Genomic DNA, 24026 nt, shown 5'->3' with positions numbered 1-24026 from the left:
AAGGGTTGTTTGTTTGTGATTCGGGTACTAACATACGGTATAGGGGTGTTTAGTGTGCAATCGTAGAGGGGTTTTACTTTAAATCTTAAATAATAATAACAATTTTATTAATAATATTATTGGAAGCTTTACGTAAAGATACATGTTTTGATTCTCTCTTTGTTAATTAATAGTATTACATATACGTTTTTATTCCGCTACGTACTCGTGAATTGTTATATGTTTATGTGCTAATATTCTAACAATTATTAGGTTATCAATTAAGAGAATATATCATTTTCCATAAACTTTAACTTGTTCAATGAATAGTGAACTGAATTTGCTGGCATGGTTTAGTTGTTTGCCAGATTGCCTATTTTAGGGAGGTGATCCCTGCAAAACATTTTTTTGTCAAACACAACAATATATGCATTACATGCTTGTACTATATATTTGTATAATGCATACAATGTTGCACTATTGTATATGGCTAAAAAATGTTATGTAAGGATTATTTCCCTTATAGTTTTTTCGATATAATGAAATCGGCCAAAAATTTCATATAAAGAATACTATATTTATAGCTATTTCTTTTTAACTTATGCTTTTAACTAATTTTCATTTTCGTATGTTATACGCTTTGTCCAATTAACTATTTAGCTTCGGGCTTAACCAATCATTGTTTTTATCTCACGTATAGTACTAATACTAAGATGTACGAGTAATATAGTTAACCATAATCTGTTGTTTTGATTAATATGACTGTTGATAAGACATCATATTATCCTTATTAACTTACGGTTATACTATGAATTAATTAAAGTACTATTATATGTTATGTTCGTGCATAACATTTTTTTCGAACCGCAAATTTTTTACTAAAATAAAAGAGGACATCCAACAATTAAGTTGCTAGAAGTCCAAATATAAAGAGTACAAATCTAATTCACAACACTTACACAACTATATACAACTAGTAACTTTAACTTATAAGACCACAAAAGAGTTAATAAAAACTTTTTTCAATTACAGACTAACAGTTACCAGAGACATAAGAAAAAACCCCATAATTAAAATGATATCGTTTGCTTTAATATAAGCATTATATTGCGATCAACTGTAGATATAGGAAGTGACGATCTTTTATCGAAAACCGTAGATACCAGTGACAACGCGGGAGCATAATATTCACATTTACAAAAAAAATCAAATTCTCAAAAGATGCATTCTTAATAAACATCAACACGAATGATGATACACTACGGGGGTGTTTGGTTCGCAAAATTTCAAGGAATTCGATTGAATTAGAATCTGAATTCCATTTCATATCCTGTTTGGTTGATATAATGGAATTCAGATTCCATTCCATATCCAGTTTGGTTCGTATGGAATTAGAATTGGATTCCTTCAAATTTCATCATATGATGGAATTCAAGATTCCTTCGTATTTTTGATGGAAAGTTTGAAATTCCAATGGAATTCAAGTTTTGATAAAACTTAATCTTTTATAATTATTTTTATTATCATTATTTTTACTTTTAATATTATTGTTAATAATTACTTCATATTAGTTAAAAATTGTTTAAAATTTTATAAAAAGTTATTAATATTTATAAAGTTTATTACTACTTATTAAAATCATTTTTTATATAAAAATCTAATTTTAGCTTGTAATGTTTAATATTATTCAATAAAAAATGTTATTTTATAAAAAATATTAATAACATTTATATAAAATTTTAAAATATTTATTTTATAAAAATATAAATAATATTTATAGAAGTATTTATAAATTATAATATTATTGTATAAAAATATTTATTTTTTATAAAAATTTTTACTATTTAATAAAAAAATTCTTATTAAAAAACTAACTTAGTTTATAAAATTTAAGTTATTTTATAAAAAATATTATTTTATAAAAAATAATAATATTTTATATAAATTTTATATTTTGTAAAAAGCATTAATGTTACAAATTATAAAATATGTATTCCAATTTTTTTTAATTATTATTTTTATAAAATAATATTATGAATTCCATTCAATTCCATTCAACCAAACACACAAAATTATAATTCAATCAAATTCCAATTCCATCAGATTCCAATCCATTCAGATTCCAATTCCATCAAATTCCAATTCCTTTAACAGATTTCAATTCCTTCAAAAACATTATGTGAACCAAATGGCCCCTACGTTTACTGCTTGAATTAAAGAAGCTTGCACTTAAAATATTGGCAACCCTCAATAATAACCACTCAAAATATACCAGATTTTTATTTAAGCTAGTGTAAGATTAGGCAAACAAACCCATTAAAATGTTACGGACGTCTTCAATTCCTTCCATGCTACAATACATAAGTTGAAATCATTCAATAGGTATTTAGAGACGGATGCAAACGAGATTTGCACCTCGAGCGATAAACATATAATTCAATCGAGCAAACATATATCTCAAGTCAATGACCAAAATACTTGACGAAGCGTGTTAACAAGACAAAATACTTCTACAAAACATTAAACATATCAAAAGACTTATTTTCAAAGAAAAAAAAATGACAGATTAATGAATAATTATTAAAGGATTGATAATACCAGGTTATCATGTCGCATCGATGTATCATTCCATCACAAAGTTTTGATGCTGTATGAGGTCGAAGTGTTGCTCGAATATGTAGTTGAAATCACAATAGAGAGGCATGTCTCATATAATGTGAGGTCTCCTCATTGCTTTTGTAATATTTGTTAATTCTATAGTATTTTACTGAGGGTAAACCTCTTTAGAAAAAAATAAATAAATAAAACTTTGAATCATTAATCATTTTAATTCCAAGTTTTTGTAGTAATTTTTTGCCGTTAATTATATTTTTGTTTCGAAAATGAAGATTATGTAACCAACACAATTTATATAATTTGGTTAAGAGTGGGCATGATGGACTAGTCATTAGCCCAGCGAAATGGACTCGTGGTAGCTAATTTAATTCCATAAAAGTTGGGTTGCCTATTTGGGCCAAATATGTCCTAAGCCCACTCATTCTAATTCTTTAAATCTCATTTTCGAATCATTTTTTTTTTCTTTTATACAGACTAACTATCCAAAAATACTACCTTTCCAAGTTTCCAGTGCAATGCAAAGTTACAAAATTTCTAAGTGAATTTATTCGAAGTGTAATATCTTATATCTTATATTAATTATAGAAAATTATGATGATATCATTTTATTTTAAAAAAGACTTCAATAGCATATGAAAAAATAATCTTGATATTTTTATGACATTATCTAAAAAATTAAAGAAAAAATGGTAACTTATTTCAAGATATTATTAATTTAAATATAATAATAATAGAAAAGTTTTTATTAGGGTCTATATTGAAATAAAAAACAAATTTGTAGATCAAAATTAATTATTATATTATTATTTTTGAATTAAGAGATATGAGATTTGAATTATCATTAGATTTTTAAATATAGATAATATGATGTATATGTTTTGTTTTTTTAAACAAATTGTACTTTTAACATCGTTTACTCAAAACGTATAATGTAAAAGTGTTCAACATTTTTTTTTCCTTCAACATAATAAAAAGTTAAACACGTTCAAAATCAAATTGAATTCAGTTGCCCGTATAATATGCGTGTTGATAGCTAGTTATATATAATTAACCAGTGTTGGCACATGCTAGTAGTTATTAGGATTCGGAGTGAAACATTACTTAAATCATTATATTTTTCTTTTTGAAACTGAACCAATTAATAGTATCATGTATCCTAGATATTTATGTATAAATTAAAAAAAAAACACAAAATGACATAATAACAAATGCATTTCTATAAACCTCTATAAAGCATATTGGCTTTTTATTTTTGGAAATTAAGCTCTTTTTTCAGTATTCCCATAATACCCCTTAAGCATATTTTTTTTTCTTCCTAAAATACCTCTATTTAAACATAAAACTCTTATATACCTTCTGTTCCCAATTATCTCTAATCATAACACACTTTTATCGACCAGCTTTGATCACCCTCTGCCATCACCCTCCTTCTCCACCTCCTCCCTCAATCACCATGAGGATTATCTCCACTGTCACCGCAACGCGCAGGCACCATACTTGTTATGTATTAAGTGGGCAAATATCTTGAAACAAACAAAAATAGTAAGGTTTTAATAGGTTGCAGTCTTGCATTTCAAATTCTTCTCAACCTATCTTAAGGTAAAGTTATTATCAATAAGTATTTGTAAAATTCTGCTAATGACTCTTAATGTATCTTCTCTTGATTTGGTAAACACCAATATTATTTTAACTTAATAATTGATGCTTTTTAATCAACTTTGTTAACATAATCACCAATTATGTATGATATTAATTCAACAAAATCCTTAAATCACATTTTGAGACTATCAGAGCCATCATACAAGTCATGTCACTCCCATATATATATATATATATATATATATATTTTGTTTGTTATCATAAAAAAATATATATATTTAAAAAAAAATTATTAAATTGATGTACCAACAATACTTAATGGTTATAATATGAACAAAATAAGCAATAAGTGTATTAGAAAGATTGTAATTGTGAAAGGATTTTTTACCTACTATTCGTTAAGTTGTCCTTTTAAATCATTAATATATGGATGCCCGCATGATGTGGCGGCGGGTGGAGATAGTGGCAGTGTGATGGTGGCAACCGGTAGCGGCGACAGCGAAAGGTATAGGGTATTGATATAAAAGTGGATAATGTAATTATTTTAGGAGTTAAAAGATAATGTTATAAATTAATTGATTAAGAGTATATTTGGAAAGGGAAACGATTAATCATCATAACAAAATAACCTAAAAATCCTTCTAACTATTAGATTATGACATGTGAAAAAATCAGGGGGCATGTTTAGGAAAGAAAACTAGTGGATACCACATGTCACCTTTTTAAAGTGTTAGAAGGATTTTTAGGCTATTTTGTTAGAATGATTATTCATTTTCCATTTGGAAAACATATGTTTTAGTTTATTAAGGAACCCAAAATTTTAATTTTTTATGTCCCATTTAAACTAGCATATTGTTCAACCCACTAATGCTATATGTTTTTATTAGGCCCGTCAGCCGTCAGGTAATAAAATGGCCCAGTAGACAACTTATAAAGTTTTGGTGGCTTGTAAAGACAAAATATAGTTAGATGGCCGGTCTAAAATTAATAATTGATCATTATTAACATTTGGTGTTCTTGTTTGTTTGATTAAACATAAAACGAATAAACATGGACACAAGTACCAGTTTTTTTTTTTATATTTAAAATTTAGGTATTCGTTCTACTTTGCATGTCAACTTATTCCCAGGACTAAGACTCATTTTACGGGTAGCCTGAAATCAGAGACGGCTCTAGCTTGGGGGCAGCAGGGTCAGTTGCCCCCACTCCAATTTTAATACAATGTAATTTTTCAAAATTTAAATGGTATATTTGTAATTTCTTTGTAAAAGTAATAAAAAAATAAGTAGGAAATAAATATAAATGTTACCTTCGTTGTCAACTTGTCATAAACTTATTATTTGTATGTCATTGGTCATCAAATATTAATTTTAAGATAGATTTTTTCATTAAGAGATTAAAAAAACCCGAGTAGTTTTGATTTTTAATATAAAGAATGAAGTATAGTTTAGAGAAAAAACTTTCGTTGTTTGGGTATGTAAATGTGTAGTATATTATAGTGGAATTGTTTATAGAAAATGTATTTTCTTTTATTTTATTATATATATTTATCACAAACAATTAATTATAATTATCATAATGTAGAGAATATATATATATATATATATATATAAGCTAATTTCAGTATATCTAAAGAAGTATATTTTTTTAGGTTTCTTGTATTATATGATTGAATACATTTTCATTTAATAAGATCTTGTTTGATACGTGTGGTCATTATTTATTAAAAAAAACTAGTATTTTTAAATATGAGTATAAGACCTGATGTAGATAACAAATTCTTTCAAGGGTCCATTTTCTATTTTCAAGCTAGGACTCTTTTTTTGCTTTTTTTTTTCATTTTCGGATACGACTGTTATAAATATGACAAATAACTTTTAATTTTGCCCTCTCGCAAAAAATTTCCTGGCTCCGTCCCTGCCTGAAATTATAGCTAGATAACCTCTCTTGCCCAAGAGAGTATGTTTTTATTCGAATTTAAGCCCTTTTGATATTTCTGCTCATAAAGGTCAAGCCTTTACCGACCATTAATTAAATAACTACCCTTGGTGTTTAGAAATCTGTATGTTTATCAAAACTTAAATGAACAACGTTTGTTTGTGTTTGCTTAATTCATTCCTATCCTTACAACATAACATAACTAATTACATACAATTCATCAAAAGGAGTTGGGTGACAAGATTGTCAAAAAATGTTCATGGGTATTAACCCCAAATAACAATAAACATAGCTTAATAATTTGCATATATATGATTACTGATTGTACACCAAACCGAGATTAGGTTTTGAAGAGGGGACGATGGGTGTTTTTGGTTGTTTGTTGGCGATTCCCCGAAGGTAGAGTGAATCTCTTTACGCCAATCGAATATGATTGATATATGGCCAATTGAGATCGTGCCAATGATTATGGATCTGGTTGATTGTGTTTAGAATGCTCATGGAAGGATATTATCATATCTGATATCCAAGGATGCTTTTGCTTAATCATTGTAGGCTGTAGGAGGCTTTGGGACGGAGAGTCATCGTCCCGCCGCATGTTGCTGATATGTGAGGTATTATTGTAGGTTGCTGGAGCATCTCTTATAAAGAGAAGAGGACGTCCAGATATGTGTGTGTGTTTTCTGGAGAGGAGAAGAATGAGAATTTAGGTTTAGGTTCATCCATATATATAGGGATAGAAATCTTGGAGAATAAGTTTAGGGTTTTAGAGAATATTCTTAATAATATGCCAGATCTGGTATTTAGGACGAGATAAGAGCAAATCTCTTTAATTTAGGAGGAAGAGATTGAGATAATCTCTTCCATATTTAGATAAGGCTTACAACGGATACCTTCGTCACGCAGGGTCGGCTCTGTCACGAATGTCGTGTTCCGTCACGAAGGGTGACATACACCAACAAGCCCCCCAAGTTTAATATGAGGAGCTGCAAAGGTCGTTATATTAAACTCTGAAAAATCAAATTAATGCTTCCTTCGTACGACGAGTGCTTCGTAGCGCTGGGAGGGTATATCATCAAGCCCCCCAGTAGAAGGTGATTTTTGTAAATCACTGCGTTGGGCTTTCGCTGGCCACATTAACTCTTCTATCACATTGCTGCTTCTTTCTTTTATTTAATCTGCTCCAACTGCCGCTGTCTTCGATTTTTAATGTTTTGTAAGTCTTATTTCTTCGAAATAATTTACCTTCTCCATTTAAGCTATGGAATTCTTTTGTTATCTTTGATGGGGAGACCTGTTTTAATTTGTCAATCCTCGAGGGATTAGAGCGTATCCCTTTGTTGTTATTATAATACCTTATACCGTTGGGGGCACGGGGAATTTTCCTTCCTTTACTCCGAATGAGCATTTATTCGGATTGGGTTTATTGTTTGGAGGTTTCCGAAGGTCTTCCAAATATTTTATAAGAGGTTTTCTTCGTCCCTACAATGTCATTCAAGTAGATCTCCAAGTTTCTGCCAATCTGTGTGGCAAATGCTTTGTCGACCAGGCACCGATACGCAGATCCTTTTTAGCCCGGACAACATCTTTCGTTAACAATAGATCCCTTTACTTCTGATCTTGATATGCACCTAGAAATCATTTCAGCTGGTGTTCTGTCGAGGATTTTACTTTTCGATATATCTCCGGCTAGGGATAACGATCTTTGGGGCATGCTTTGTTCATATTAGTGAAATAAACACACATCTTCCACCGCCATTTCCTTTTTTAACATTACAGGGTTTGTGCCAGAATAGGACCAAGACGTCTCATCTTTCACGATGCTCTATTCCTATTCGCAAGCACGTAAATTTGGCTGGTATCTACGACGGATAGGTTTTATAGTGATTTTCAGGGGGTGGCGATTGCTTCTTAGGGTCTTGTTCTTTTAAGTAGAGGCTACCAGTAATCAATGAGATATTCGTTAGACTTTCCTCCTGAGATCTTCTATTACGATGGAAATGTGGTTGTCTCTGGCTTTATAAGCTATGAATATCTATGTAGTATGATCATTGTGCACCATTCCATAGGCTCTGAGGGTCAGATGTTTTCCTCCCTTGATGATGCTTTGAAGCACGGTCTTTGTTACATAGTCTTTGGCGCTGATGCACTCTTTGATGCGAAGCTTTTTGCAATAGCATACTTTTCGTTGCGAAGCCCTTGGAGGTGGAATACTCCTCGTTGCAAAGCCTTTGGCGTGGCATACTTTTGTCACGCAGTCTTAAGGACTCGTAATTGCTCATTTATACTAGACTTGTGTCATACGTTTGTGAGGCTTTTGCCAGCGATCCCAAGATTGTGAAGTTAATATCTCTGTGCTCCTGAACCTGCTTCGTCTCGAAGGGTCACCAGAGTATGCTATCTTGAAATTAGCTGTCTATCATAGTAAATTTGTTAATGGTATACCTTATCCTGGGCCTTCGTATTATTGCGTGTGAAATCCCGGTACTTTGTTCTTCGGCTTTTTTCCTATACATTCAATCTTTTATATGTCGAATCTTTTGAAATATTGCAGCTTAGGAGCTGTCTTTTTACGGACGTTTGTGTGTACATTAGGGTGTCTATTCAGGCGTCCCTGTCAGCTTGTTCCCTTTATTTATTGAGGTGACGACCCTCTATTTATATTGAGACAATTAGTCTTTTGAATAATGCATTGTCCCCGTGGGACTTTTTGCTTATATTGAATAACTGAGGCAAATAGCATTTATGAATGCCTTGAGAGGTCTTTAGGATTCTCTCTTATAGAGAGAATTTATTTTGGAGGAAGCGTTAAGCTTTTTTAGGGTTTCCCTAAGTCTTAGGCTATAAGAGTCCATGAGGATTATTTCCTTCTTACTAGACTTAAGTGATAAGATCAAATCCTGAGTTTATAGGGGAACAATCCTTACCTTCTTCATCTTCTGCGGAATCCTGCGTTACAGACAGCCTTCATGTCGTAACGTCCTACTCTGCTTTCGTGTGACAGGGCCTGCATACCGCTAGGAGGGTATATCATCACAGAATTCAATCCTTTATAAAAGATTGATTCCAGGTCTTTATCAACCGAACCCCTTCGGGGATTTTTAACTAGTACACTACGTTGCTGTAGGCGGTTTCGGAGTATGTGTGGGCCTTCCCATGTCGGTCCCAACTTTCATTGATATTACGTAATGCTGGTGCTGTTTAGCCAAAGTACATAGTCGTCGGTTTTGAATGAAGTAGGATTGATTCTTTTGTTGTAGCCTCCTTCGGCTTTCTTTTTGAACATTGTTTCTCCAGTGAGTGCATTTTCTCTTCATTCTTCTGATAATTCCAGGTCAACTCTGGGTTCCTCCAAGTTTCCTTCAGTATTTAACATTCTATGTGTCGATATTTGGAATTCTGCTAGTACCATGACTTCGGTACCGAAGGCTTGTCTGAACGGTGATGCTTCGTTTCGGAGTTATTTTGTTTGCTCAGAGGACCAAGGGGAGTTCGTCTACTCACCTCTTCGTAATACGGCTTGTTTAGAGACTATGTACCATAGGTGGTATGTGTATAATTATGTGATGAAAGTTTCGCACCTTTGAGCATCTTTTCCTCGTGGTTTTTTATGGCTAAAACTGAGGTGTTTCCTTGGTATGCCAAGATTAATCCTTGCGGTTCTCCCGAATATTTGCACCTTCTTTGGAAAGGCTAGTACAAGCGTTTCCTCCTTTTGGGTAGTGTGGATAACGGTTCCTAGTGCTGGAGGTTATCCATAGATTCGGATCTCCTTTGTACGATTGAAAATCGGAGTTACGTAGTCGGATTTTTCTTGTGAAATACATTCGATTTTCGAGCTCTAAGCTGGTGAAAATCATTAAGGGGTGTCTGAAGATTTTAGGGAACCTTTAGACCTTGAGTTACGGAAGGCATGCGGATTGGCCTTCGGGATCTGAGCTTCGAAAGCTTTGCGGGGTCTGAGCTGTTTCTGGACCTTCGGATCTGAGTTTTGGAGGATCTGCGGGATCTGAGCTGCGAATGGGCCTTCGGACATAATTCTATGTAAGGTATAAGGATGGGCCTTCGGACCTGAGGCTATGTAAGGTCTGCGGGACCTAATTTGCGGCTCGACCTTCGGATATGAGCTTTGTAAGATCTGTGGGGTCTTCTTCGCAAGGTCTGCGAATGGTCCTTTGAACACGAGGCTATATAATGTCTTTGGATAGGCCTTCGGACCTGAGTCTATATAAGGCATGCGGGATCATTCGGATCCGAGCTTCAAAAGGTCTGCGGATGGGCCGCCGGGTTTGAGCTTCGGAAGGCCTGTGGATGGGCCTTCGGATCTGAGGCTATTATATAGCATTTAAAGAGGTCCTTCAATCTAGAGGCTGTGTATGGCAGTGGAAAGATCTTCAAGACGCGTGGCAAACATAATCGTGATGTTTTTATACTCTACCTATGGAGATGTAGCCTTTTCTTTTGTAGGGAAAAGTCAGATCTTGATTTGAATATTCGGACCTTATTTCGGCTAGCCTTTATAGGAGACGTAGTTCCAATTGATTACCCTCTGTGACATAGCTCGTCAATGAGGCCGTGTAATAATGATGTGAGTCTTCGTGACCTACACGCTTCGTGGCGTAACCGGTTCGTGACGATGCGTAGTGTCGGACCTTTATATGTCGTAGAGATATATCACCATGACCCGAATGTCATAAGAAGTATCAAGATCGTGAATGCTTGGTTTAGAGGTTTAATCATGTGGAGTTCTAAGCATAGCTTGGAATATTTTCTTAACTCGGGGTTGCATGAGGGCAACGATGAGATGTCCCAAAAAAGCTCTTCAAATCTGGAGGCCACATGGGGCAATAGATCTATCAACAGAATGGGGGTGTCCAAATAGTAGTATAATATTTTTGAATCAAATCATTAGATTATAGCCTTCGCTACGAAGCGTCATCGTTACGGAGAAACCTTCGTGTCATAGCAACCTACTGTGATAGGTCCTTTAACAACCAGGTCCTTAAAATCGAGATGATCTTCAAATTTGGAGCCTTCAGGAGCCTTCGTTACGGAGAAGCCTTTGTCTCGCAGTGAGCCACTGTGATAGGTCCTTTAACAACTAGGTCCTTAACATCGAGATGATCTTCAAATCTGGAGGCTTCAAGTCGCAGCAGAGATGTTTCTTAAGAAAAGAATCTTCAAACTGGAAAGAGATCTTTAGATCTGATGGCTACGTGTCGCAGCAAAGATATTTATTAAGAAAGAGATCTCCAAACTTAAAGGAGATGTTCAGATCTGATGGCTGCGTGTCGCAGCGAAGATATTGCTTTAAGAAAATGATCTCCAAACTGGGAAAAGATCTTCAGATCTGATGGCTGCGTGACATAGCGGATAAATCTTTTGAGAACATAGGGGCCTCAAAGCAGAGAGGCCGCGTAACGCAGCGGATATATATATATATATATTTAAAAGGGGATCTCCAAACAGGGGGGAGATCTTCAAATCTAGAGGTTGTGCTAAGTCACACGGAGGCACATGACATGTATTGTTTGGGTACATCTCCCATCTTTATTAAGTCTGGTTCGACGCACGTTATCATAGTTATTTTGAGAAAGTGGATGTGGGATCTGAAAGAAAAAGTCCCACGGATGGCGCCAAATGATTGTACACCAAACCGAGATTAGGTTTTGAAGAGGGGACGGTGGGTGTTTTTGGTTGTTTGTTGGCGATTCCTCGAAGGTAGAGTGAATCTCTTTACGCCAATCGAATATGTTTGATATATGGCCAATTGAGATCGTGCCAATGATTATGGATCTGGTTGATTGTGTTTAGAATGCTCATGGAAGGATATTATCATATCCGATATCCAAGGATGCTTTTGCTTAATCATTGTAGGCTGTGGGAGGCTTCGGGACGGAGATTCATCGTCCCGCCGCATGCTGCTGATATGTGAGGTATTATTGTAGGTTGCTGGAGCATCTCTTATAGAAAGAAGAGGACGTCCAGATATGTGTGTATGTTTTCTGGAGAGGAAAAGAATGAGAATTTAGGTTTAGGTTCATCTATATATATAGGGATAGAAATCTTGGAGAATAAGTTTAGGGTTTTAGAGAATATTCTTAATAATATGCTAGATCTGGTATTTAGGACGAGATAAGAACAAATCTCTTTAATTTAGGAAGAAGAGATTGAGATATTCTCTTCCATATCTAGATAAGGCTTACAGCGGATACCTTCGTCACGCAGGGTCGGCTCTGTCACAAACGTCGTGTTCCGTCACGAAGGGTGACATACACCAACAATTACCACTGTCTTCTTTAAGCCTGCGTAATGAAAAATCTTATCAAGATTTCGTTACGTTATGTCGTTGTTGTATACCATGATAGTAATGACTTTTATTGCGTAAAGAATACAACATGTGTTTGCTTTTATGCAGCTTTCTCCTTTTGAAGATACCACTTGAAAAAAGTTAGTTAATCGTGATTAAAATAGGTGGTGACAAGAAATTATCATATTTTAGGTTGATGGTCACTTAATAATGACTATATACACAAGCTCACGCATCTATGCGTATATATGTGTAAAGTGATTAATTAGTTAAGAACATTTTTAAATTTAAACCTTTTTAATTATAGGTTTATCAATATCAAATTTTCAATTAGACATTTCATTAACTTATAAATCTATTGATTGTACAAATTTATATCTATATGTTGTGCATCAATCTTACAAAACTTTATAAATAAATTAGACCTAGACATATAATTAAGATTAACCGTTTCATACTTATCATGAATCTCATGGTCATTAGACTTGTACCGTCACGTATCTATGCTATATTATAAAAGAAATAACCCATTTTATTTATGAAAGTGTTGAAAATATGTAATATTTTCAGTTAGCACCCCTTAAAATATTTCAACATACGTTACCTCATAACATAAAATATTAATTTACACCACCAATCATTTATTCTTTAATATATTTTCATTAACGATTTACATCAATTATCCACACCACTCGACGCCGTCTCCACCACCAACACTCGGCCCCCCACTACAACGGCATTGTCACGACCACCGCCGCATTGCGCGGGTAACGTGCTAGTCAATCTTAAAAATTATCAAAACATGGTACCATTTTTGTGATTTAATACCACTTCTCGATACCAAAAATGAGACAATAGCAAGACAAGATCGAGACTTGCGAATTATGCTCATCTTTTATCATGTCACTTTGAATGTTCGGTTCATGAACCATTTTCAACTCTTTATGAACATTTTCATGAAGTAGAATCTATAAAAGTAAATTTTGATTTTCCAAGAAATCATCCGTTTAAGCTCAGCCAATCATCGTACAAATTGTAAATCAAGCTTACATTGTAGTCATTTTCGAATAATTTTTAATCAATTATGGTACATGTTGATTTGAAGAAACACATCCTAAGTTTGCTCTTCTGAGGTCATTTAAGTTTCAACGAACAACGGATAAACACCAAACGTTAAAGAACACACTTATTTGAAAAACCAATTTTAATCAACATCTAACAACAAACGAACATGGTTTACCAAAAATATTCCTAATAAAATAATTATAAAACTCATCTCTTCATTCTGAACATAATTACATCACACCTTTTTTACATCAATTATCTTTACATCAATATATAACCTACTCTATTCGCCACTACTATCATCACCATTTGTCACCACGACCATCCGTTAATGACATCATCACACTGCTGTTGTTACCACAATTTTTGTTGCATTGTATTGGCATTTATCTAGTTAAATATCATGTGGGGTTTATCAAAAATTATTTAAGACAAAGACGATAATTTTATTTTATAAACTTTTCACTTTAGAGAATTTTAAAAAAACTTATCACCGAACAATATCTATTCCAAAACTTATCTCAAAAAAAAAAAAACTATGATAAAATTTGGCTTTTAGAGAATTTAAATGAAATACTTTTACTTTAACAAATAAATATATTACCAAGCAGTTTTACAAACAAAAAATAACATTAATTAAAGTGTCATAGATATATTCAAACAAAGAAAGAAACTGGTTTACATGAAAAAACCGGAAAAAACTGCCGGTAAAGAATAGTGAAAATACGAAATCAGAAAATGGTTAGTTGTATCGGACGGCCTACCGGTCGGTATTACCGTGGAACCGGTCTATAAATACCGGTATTTAAAACGTTACAATACGAATGTAGTAGAGATTTTAAAATGAGCTGAATAACCTAATCCTGTGACTTACTAAACGTAATAATTAAAGATAAAATATATAAGTAAATAAACAACTTTAAGCTGTAACTTAGAAAACTGTATAACATTAATCAAGTAAATTCGCCCTCTTAAATTTGGATGATTATCCATAGGTATTAATCAATTTGTAAGTGTTCATTTCTTATTATGTTGCTCACTGGATTTGGAAATAGTAAAGTAACCGTTTTCTACGAAATCAGTTTCAATACTTCGATGGTATATGAGAAAGATTGGTATAGACATCTATCTTATCTCTACCTAGGTAGAGAGTCTGCTTTATGTAGGATTCTAATTATTTTCATCATCATGTGAATTGGAGGAGGCGGTCGAATGCGGTTAGAGGTGTGAAGCATGAAGGTCGTTGGGTGGAGGAGCCAAATGAAGTGAAATTGTTTTTTTAAAACTATTTTGAACAAAAGTTCAGCAATTTTGATACACCCAAATTTTCTATTGAAACTGATAATTTTAAGAAGTTGGCATTGTCGGAAGTGGAACTTCTAGACTCGATGGTAAATATAGAGGACGTAAAACATGCTGTATGGAGTTGTAGGAGCGATAAATCACCTGGACCGGATGGTTTTACATTCGGGTTTACAAAACGGTACTGGGACTTGCTTTAGAATGATATATTTGCTCCAGTGTCGGAATTCTTTACCACTTCTAAAATATCACCAGGTTGCAACTCGGCATTCATTACTTTGCTTCCTATACTAAGATTGACCACCCGATTATCGTTTCTGATTATAGACCGATTAGTCTCATTGGTATTCAATATAAGATTATTGCAAAGATTTTAACCACTCGTTTAGCCAAGGTGATCAGATCTATTGTTAGCTCAGAACAATCGGCTTTCACTAAAGGTCGCCAAATACTTGATGGTTCACTTGTTTTAAGCGAGGTGATTAATTGGTGTTCGCAGCACAAAAAGAAACTTCTTCTGTTTAAGATTGATTTTGAGAAAGCGTATGATTCTATCGCATGGGAATATCTTTTTACTATTATGAAAAATATGGGATTTAGCGACAAGTCGGCCAGGACCTCTGTCCATGTGAATGGCAAGGAATTTTCATTGAACAGGGGACTTCGTCAGGGTGATCCCATGGCCCCATTCTTGTTCATAATTGCAATGGAAGGTTTGCATGTGGCACTAGATAATCTGACGCGAATTGGTAGGTTTCGGGGTATGAAGATTAAACAACTTTGAGCCTCTCATTTACTTTATGCCGATGACTTGATTATTTTGGGCGAATGGTCTCCTGACAACTTCAAGACGATTAAATTAGCTTTCCAGTTCTTTTATATAATTTCAGGTTTGAAGATTAATTTTCACAAATCATCAATGTTTGGCATCGGCGTGCCTAAGACAGAGGTTGCTTCCGTTACTGAAAGGATGAGATGTAAACCAGAAACGCTTCCATTCTCTTATCTTGGAGTGCCAATCGGAGCTTCTATGTCAAGAATTAAAAATTGGTCTGTTATTGTACAAAAGTTTAAAAAGAGACTGTCGAGGTGGAATGCAAATCTAGCTTTTATCATTTGGTGGTAGGACAACTTTAATTTCCTCCGTTTTGGGATCACTTGGAGTTTACTATCTGTCGTTATTTAAAATGCCAAAAAAAAGTGAATGATATGCTAGAATCATTGAGGTCCAAGTTCTTTTGGGGGAGTACTGATGAGAATAAAAAATTGCATGGATTAATTGGAAGTTAGCATTGGCTTCCAAAGAGGTTGGAGGCTTGGGTATTGGAAGTTTGCATGCACTTAACTTAACTTGGCTTTGCTTTACAAATGGAGATGGAGAGCTTTCATCTAATGATGCTTTATGGGTTAAAGTAATTATTGCTATTCACGGCCATGAATGTCTTAACAGTTTCAGTCAAAAAGGTCGTGGTTTATGGGCATCAATTTGCTCAGATTTCATCGAGGTTCACGCGTTGCATTCTGTCCCTGCAAGTGTTATTATCAGGAGGTTAGGAAACGGAAATTCAGTGAGTTTTTGGCGGGACCTTTGGGTAGGAAATGAAGCTCTATCTGGCAAATTCCCACGTCTTTATGCATTGGAACTAAACAAACAAGCCCATGTTAGTGAGAGATGGGGAAACGGTTTATGGACGTGGTCTTGGCGTAGGGATATTCGAGATGGGACAGAAGCTTTGCAACTTATTGATTTGACAGCTCTACTTCAGAATGTGCAGTTGGTGGATCGTCAAGATTCTTGGGCATGGAACTTTCCAGGTGAGGTTACTTTTTCGGTTCGTCAATTCCGATTATTCTTGAGTGTGCTCTTCTCCCCTGTGAGCCATCTAAGATGTATTGGAATCATTTGCCCCCTAAAAAGGTGAACATTTTCATATGGAGGCTTCTCCGTGATCGTCTCCCGACTCGATTAAACCTTGGTCGTAGGGGAGTGGAGATTAATATCATTACTTGCCCTTTATGTGACTACCAGGTGGAATGTATTAAACATCTTCACTCCTCATGTCCATTCTATACTGAAATAGCACAACTTTTCATTGATTGGATTGGTATTGACATGCCTATTGCTAGACCCGACTTGATGATAGCTTGGATAAATGATTCGTTACTCCCGTCGAAGTTTAAACATTGGCTACTTGTTTTGTGTGGTGGTGGTCGATTTGGAAGCATTTAAATAATGTTCTTCATTGGGCGAGCGAGGAATCTTGTGGCAACGTCGTTCAAATTATCACATCTCTTTCTTACTTTTGGATTTCTAATCGTGATAGAAAAGCTAGTAATCCTTGGCATATATGGGCAACAAGTACATCACTTTTATTGTATTTGTAATGGTAATGTTTCTATTATTATAATATCAATAAAATCTTAGCTGTTCAAAAAAATAAAAAAACAAAAAAGGTAGAGAGTCTACTTCAGATTATTTGTAAATAATAATAAAGTACCTCTAGCCTTTACATGAGGTGAAGATCGAATCTTTGACCTCTGTCTTCAAAAGCAAAATATTAACCATTTGATCCAACCATACCACTTATTGGATCTAAAAATAGTATTTATCGAAAAACTTAAAATGAAACACGCAAAATGCACACTCATTTATACCTCATTTCCTCACAAATATCTTAATTTTCATTTATGATAAGCGTGAGTGGGTTTTTTTCTTCAAATCTCTGGACGTTAGAGGTTTCTCATCAATAGATTTAAAATATATCATGTGAAGAGACTTTGCAGCATGTACCAGATCAAAAAGCATATGATATACCTTTCAGAGAAAAATCTTAGAAGAGATGTAATTTTTTCTAAAGCAATCATAACTTTATAAAATTAAGAATTTATTACGGGATTCATCCATGTAGTTTGTTTCTTTTTGTGTTTACATCCCTTTCGGAGAATTTGTATCCAATAGGTCCAAACTATTTAGTTTTATTGCGAGTAACATCCATGATGTCGTTAATTTTGTTCCGAGTTACAACCTTGTTTTTCTTCATTTTCATTGTTTACAATTTATATCCGTCTTCAAGGATGTAACTTACAACAAACTAATTAGTTTGAGCCTATTCTATTAAAACTCTTAAAGAAAGATATAAACCATAAAAATAAACCAATAACATGCACAAATCCTGCGACTATAGGTAAAATTAAAGTAATTGCACGTTCATATTATGTACTAGACTTAAAGAGTCCAAAGCCCTACTAATAAGAATAAAAAAATATCATGTTGACAACCCAATGAAAGTCAACTAAAAATGTCAATACTGACCAATTAAACTTGATCAAGAAAATCAGCTTGAGATTAAAAGTGAGAAGAGTGCTAATGGGGAGAGTGGGGCGACTTCATACCATCACCCATTACCTTCTCAAAATTAAATTCTCTGCATTGATATCGTGCGTGCCAACCATCTTGATTTGGTAGCTGAGTTCACCCATTTCTACTCGCTTGTAATAATAAGATGAAATTTGTTTAGTGTATTATGAGATTGCATATAAACATCATTATTTTCTTTTTGCCATCTTGACAATAAATATATATAACTTCATTTTTAATGTTGGTCAAAGTCGATTACTTATTTTAAGAACAAGTTATCTTTATTAATCTATAAAATAAACTCTCTTTTTCATTTTTCTCAAATAGTAAATGAGATTACCCATAATACACCTATGAATATCCTTAATTAAATTGTTTACGACATACATCCAAACCCTTAAAATAACTACACTACTCCCTAATCCTTAATCCCTATTACATCATTTACTTTTATATTAATAACCACACTACTAACTCCTGAAGCACCCGTCGCCGTCACTATCGTCACATTACGTGATACCCTTCTAGTGATTTAAACGAAGCGATACATGTATAAACTTTTATAATTCTACATTTTATATAAAAGTTTAAAGTATAAAAAGTTGTACTCGTATAAATGAAACTAAAAGTTAAAGAGCTTTTTATCAGTAGTATTTTATTATAATGCGATCAATAATAAAAAAAATAAAGAACTTAGAAACAAAATTTACATACACAACATACATAGATGATTTACAAAATATTGTAATAATGTTACGCATTCAATTAAGTTTGATTTACAAAAAGTAAACAATTAACCAAAACTCATGTTTTGAAAAATTAGTCATATCTAGATGACGGGTGTAGAAGTAACAGTACCATAGTGTTGATGCAGATGAATTTTCTATAGTTGGTTAATTGACTTTCTAGAAATAATTGTAATTTTTGAAATGAAATTAAACGTGATAATTGCTTTAGATTATACCACCAACTCTCACATAAACAAAACATTTAAAAAGAAACAATATCTACTTTAATTGGAAAAAGAATATATTATTGATTGGTACATACTTCAATCACTATTTATAACCAATCCACTATGTAACGATTAATTTAATTACTTTAATAATAGAAACACCCATAAAGATTTGCACCACACCAATTAGCCAAACTTTCTATTCTTAAATCTTAATTAATAAATAAATTATTAACTCATTATTATTACAATCTAGAAGTACATACACCCTCTTGACTTTGACTAGTCAGACACACTTTTCTCCCCGGTCGGTCCTCCCAATACAACGGCCTTAATTTCTATTATATATAGAGATACATAGATATAATTATAAATAAATATATATTACATCTATATACATTTATGCACTAACTTTGCGTTGAAATAAATATATAATGGAACCATTAAAAACTGAGAAAAAAGTTGATGAAATCAAAAGATCATCAAAAGAAGCTGATCAAAAAAAGCTAAAGAAGAAAAAGATGATGAAGAAGAGATCAGTAGTGATAAGTTTGAGGAAAATGAGTTGTTTTCGGTCACCGGATTATGGGTTTCCGACCATAGATGAAGTTGACAAAAATGGCAACGTTGACATGACGTCATCAGCTTCTAATGTCAAGAAGACCCATCTTGTTGTTATGGTTAATGGACTGATCGGCAGTTTGTGTGTGTGTGTGTGTGTGTGTATATATATACTAGCTTTCTATTTTTGGATAGATATGTGTCATATATTATTAGTGTGTGTAAATCAATTAATTAATTTTGGAGATATTATAGGACAGATTAATCTAGGACTAAGGAGGATTCCGATTTATTTGGAAAAAAAGGTTATTGGTGTTGGTTGGTCGGTCTATCATTTAAGTGAGGTTGATTTACATTCGAATTAGGCGGTGTCAAGAAATAGAAATGTGATTTATAATAAATAAAGAAAAAATTAAAACTGTTTTGTGAAGTTTGACCAGTTGGTTGGGCGACTATTAGAATGTGGCCGGGTTGTGTTGTCTAGAGCATATTCAGTACTTTTTTGGGAGTTGATTCTGGAGATGGGTGCACTTGTAAAGTAAAAAAAACAGTAACCGTGAATTTAGATAAGTAGGTTGGTCCACCGTTTGAGCAGGGGCGCTAGATGAGCTTAATTTTGGCTCTCAAAGAGTGGGTTTCAGGTGATCTAGCGTGGGCTGGTTGGGATCGTCGAAAGATCAACTTTTTTGGGAGTTGGTTCTGGAGATGGGTGCGTCTGTAAAGTATCTCGAGTTCAACTTGATTTACAATAAAATTTATACAGGTGGATCTGGATCAGTTGGTTGGTCCACCATTTGAGTGGGTTTGCTAGATGAGATTGATTTACCTCTGACATGATGGGTGAAGGAACCGGCCTGACATGGGACGGTTGAATGATGGGATTACTATTTGAACGGGTTGCTGAATGAGCTTGATCTGGCTCTCGTTAGATAGGCTTGATCTGGCATGGCCAGTTGGGGTCGTCTAAAAATCAACTTTTGCGGATATTATAATATATGTGGCGTTTTAAGTGCCTATAGGTGCTGTAAAATGTAGATATATGTTGGAAATTTAAGCTATGATTATATTTACAGAAATGGATTTATGGTCTCAACTTTGTTTACTACCATGAATATGGTCTGAACTTTTTCATGATAACAATGTGCATACTATATGTATAATGATATGTTTACATTTTACTTTCTTACAGTGCTCATAATTGGAGATTTGCTGCAAAACAGTTCTTGAAGAATTACCCCGAGGATGTTATCGTTCACTGTAAGAATTTCCACTTGTACCCCTTATTTACAGTTTTACATAACCATATAATTGAAATCCTAAATTTGGGTATGAACATTTCACTATAAAATATTAGATGGGTAAGTTGTTCCTGATTTCTGCTGTTTATTTGAAGATTAGGTAATAAGCTGTTTTTGCTAATTTAGTTTGAAACATACATTGTTGTCAAAACAAAAAATTTGGACTCCTTTTCGTCACAAATGCTTTGTTGATGACCTGATGTATACCAGAATTTTTGGTTTTAATGTTTTAGTATTACTTGATTATGTTCTATATATGCTACATTGTAACACCATGTGGTTTGGATGATGTGATACATGCAGCCAGTGAACGCAACTCTTCGCTATTGACATTTAATGGTGTTGATGTGATGGGAAACAGACTAGCAAATGAGGTTGGTTATCATTGTTTTTCATTTCCGATCTAATAATATTTTAAACACATCAAAACCAAGCTACTGCTACAAACTTGTTTAAAATATCATAATTTGAGATTACTTGTTTCTTTGCAGGTGATGTCCGTTATAAAGCGCCATCCTGATCTTCAAAAGATTTCTTTTATAGGTCACTCACTTGGTGGCCTGATAGCAAGATATGCTATTGCTAAGCTGTACACACAAGATTCTACAACAAATAATCAATCGCCTGAACATGTCTCTAGTGAAATTAGAATCGGTGGATTAGTTCCTATAAACTTTATTACCATTGCCACTCCACATTTAGGTACAGGAGGACATCGACAAGTGAGTTGTAAATTTAACGATTCAAAAAACTGGTATTGGTCATTAATTTATAGTTAGTGTGACAAAGTGACAACTAAGTGTCTTTTCTATTTGGTTTCAGGTCCCAATGTTTGGCGGATCTAACACTGTTGAGAAAGTGGCTCACCATATATCATGGGTTCTTGGAAGAACAGGGAGACATTTATTTTTGGCTGATAATAAAGCTCATGGACAACCTCCTCTATTGCTTCAGATGGTTAATGATAGCGAGGACTTAAAGTTTTTGTAAGCCCAAGCATTATCGTTTATATGATTATTTGCTTTCGCTCCTTTGGTTACATCTAACCTTGCGTCTCTGCTATATGCAGGTCTGCATTACAGTCCTTCAAACGCCATGTTGTCTACGCAAATGCTCACTTTGACCGTATCCTATTTCTACAGAAATATGTCACAAAAAATCAGAGTTTTAATACTATGTGTGACTTTTTTGGGGGGTTTAGGATCGTATTCACTAGTAAAGCGTTTTTTTTTAACTCAAAACACTACAGATATTGTGGGATGGAGCACATCATCTATTAGACGCCGAAATGAGCTACCCCAGGTATTATTTTAGCGCATTTGATATTGAAAATCATGTATTATTTGTGCACCTTCTTACTATTTGTTTGGTTTCAGCGTAAACTTCTTGTAAGAAGTGATAAATACCCTCATATTATAAAGGGAGACCTGGATACAACAAGTAGCATTAAACAAGCAAGTTCGATAGAAGTTAAAGTAAATAGTTTCAAGACAGCCAGTGCATCCATGGAAGGTAGAGTTCGCATAGAATTTCTTCCTTCATTTCTTGTACCATTCAACATTCACGGTATTGTAATTAGTAAAGGTAGGAAATTTGATCCACTAACTTATGAATGGGTGGATACTGGTTATATAATATCTGCATTGGATCAAAAATGTATATGGAAAATAGCAAAAGTGGATTTGTTTCAAGCGGGTTGAAAGTTGCCCAAAGTTCATTATTAATGCTAGAGCCTCCTGAACTTATATTATGCAAAAAAGTTATATTGTTACCGAAACAATAGATTTTTGTAATTATACTAAACGTTTTACTTCAACAGAAATAGTTTGAAATATTGGGTATGAGTGGTTCGGGTCAACCATTAACACAACCTGACCTGCCTTTTCCAATGCATACCAAAAACTTACCTATATATACTAGTTTCCCAACCTGCCTGACCCAATCATATTGTCATCCCTAGTTATAATAGATGCCAATATTTCTACTAACATTCTATTGTTCCGACTTTCTCTACTTTTTAAAACTGCAGAAGAAATGATCAGAGGCTTAACTAAAATAAATTGGGAAAGAGTAGATGTTAGCTTCAAAGGAAGTAAACAAAGATACTTTGCCCACAACACAATCCAGGTAAGCACGACACCCATATTAAGTTAGCAATTAGTTGCACATGCTCAGTGTTCTTTATCCATTATTCAACTCAAGTTAGCCCAAAAGTGGGAAAATGTTAGATCCGGGGCAAGTTGGGTAATGGGTCATGGTAACGTATTACTTTGTGTGGGGTAACAACAGGAAACTACTTGCATTTTTTCATGACTAAATGATTTTTTTGATTAATATGGTTTTAGGTAAACACTCCCTGGCTGAATTCTGATGGTGCCGACATTATTCAACATATCGTTGACAACTTTCATATGTGAAATTGATGCATATGTAACTTTGAAGAGGTAACTCAAGGATCCGAGTTGCAAGAATAGAAGACCAAATTAGTTTATTAAGTTATTGGTCTCTTGTACATAATAGCCACTGCCAGTTTTGTAACCTATATATATATTTATATTGTTGTATCCATTGTTATGAACTCATGATAGTCAAAAATCGGCTGAAAATTGATATCCAAAGCTTATTTGGCCCATATATTGAGAATGTAACCTGTTTGTCACATTGTTACCTGGTTGGTCAACTAGCCATGGATTAAGTTACGCTTTTCAAATGTCAAATTGTGTAGAACTTGAGATTTTTCTGTCATTGAGTGTTTTCTTATTTAGTATATAGGGGATAAATTGTATTTATTTGTATTATATTATATTATAATTGAGGGTGGTTAACACAATAACACTTGAAAAGGCACAGAGAGAGATCAAATGTTTGATCACTAATCCTTATAAGTCGGAGGTCTAATTCTGAAAGTAGTTTTTTTTACTTTTGGTATTATATATATTTTACCTTCTTCATATATATCGAAGTCAATATTTGGGTGTTACGGTTTACTTACTCTAATAAAGCAATAGGTTGTGAATAGTGTTTTTTATCTTTTTGTGCCAACAA

At 33.7% G+C, this 24026-nt stretch overlaps 2 protein-coding genes across 2 annotated transcripts; both read left to right on the top strand.

The window, feature by feature from the left end:
• The first annotated feature begins 14895 nt into the window (after positions 1 to 14895).
• Positions 14896 to 16731, top strand: LOC122609157. The gene is made up of 4 exons (XM_043782214.1): positions 14896 to 14990; positions 15065 to 15522; positions 15700 to 15869; positions 16096 to 16731. The coding sequence occupies exons 1-4, from the start codon at positions 14896 to 14898 to the stop codon at positions 16729 to 16731; spliced, it is 1359 nt and encodes a 452-aa protein (XP_043638149.1).
• Positions 16732 to 19515: 2784 nt separating this feature from the next.
• On the top strand, positions 19516 to 23691 carry LOC122607624. The gene is made up of 10 exons (XM_043780638.1): positions 19516 to 19822; positions 20873 to 20940; positions 21285 to 21355; positions 21473 to 21703; positions 21804 to 21967; positions 22051 to 22106; positions 22231 to 22283; positions 22358 to 22493; positions 23011 to 23108; positions 23327 to 23691. The coding sequence occupies exons 1-10, from the start codon at positions 19557 to 19559 to the stop codon at positions 23396 to 23398; spliced, it is 1215 nt and encodes a 404-aa protein (XP_043636573.1). The 5' UTR covers positions 19516 to 19556; the 3' UTR covers positions 23399 to 23691.
• The last annotated feature ends 335 nt before the right edge of the window (positions 23692 to 24026 follow it).

This window comes from Erigeron canadensis, chromosome 7, assembly GCF_010389155.1.
Source record: "Erigeron canadensis isolate Cc75 chromosome 7, C_canadensis_v1, whole genome shotgun sequence".
NCBI lineage: Eukaryota > Viridiplantae > Streptophyta > Magnoliopsida > Asterales > Asteraceae > Erigeron > Erigeron canadensis.
This window is presented reverse-complemented; position numbering and strand designations above follow the sequence as displayed.

Excerpts from the sequence above, each read along its gene's own strand:
- LOC122607624 (XM_043780638.1), top strand. The coding sequence starts at position 19,557 with ATGGAACCATTAAAAACTGAGAAAAAAGTTGATGAAATCAAAAGATCA. Across the intron at positions 22,284-22,357 it reads GCCGAAATGAGCTACCCCAG|CGTAAACTTCTTGTAAGAAG; the intron begins GTATTATTTTAG and ends GTTTGGTTTCAG. Across the intron at positions 22,494-23,010 it reads AGCCAGTGCATCCATGGAAG|AAGAAATGATCAGAGGCTTA; the intron begins GTAGAGTTCGCA and ends TTAAAACTGCAG.
- LOC122609157 (XM_043782214.1), top strand. The coding sequence starts at position 14,896 with ATGGTAAATATAGAGGACGTAAAACATGCTGTATGGAGTTGTAGGAGC. Across the intron at positions 14,991-15,064 it reads ACATTCGGGTTTACAAAACG|GTTGCAACTCGGCATTCATT; the intron begins GTACTGGGACTT and ends AAATATCACCAG. Across the intron at positions 15,870-16,095 it reads TTAAAAATTGGTCTGTTATT|TTAGCATTGGCTTCCAAAGA; the intron begins GTACAAAAGTTT and ends ATTAATTGGAAG.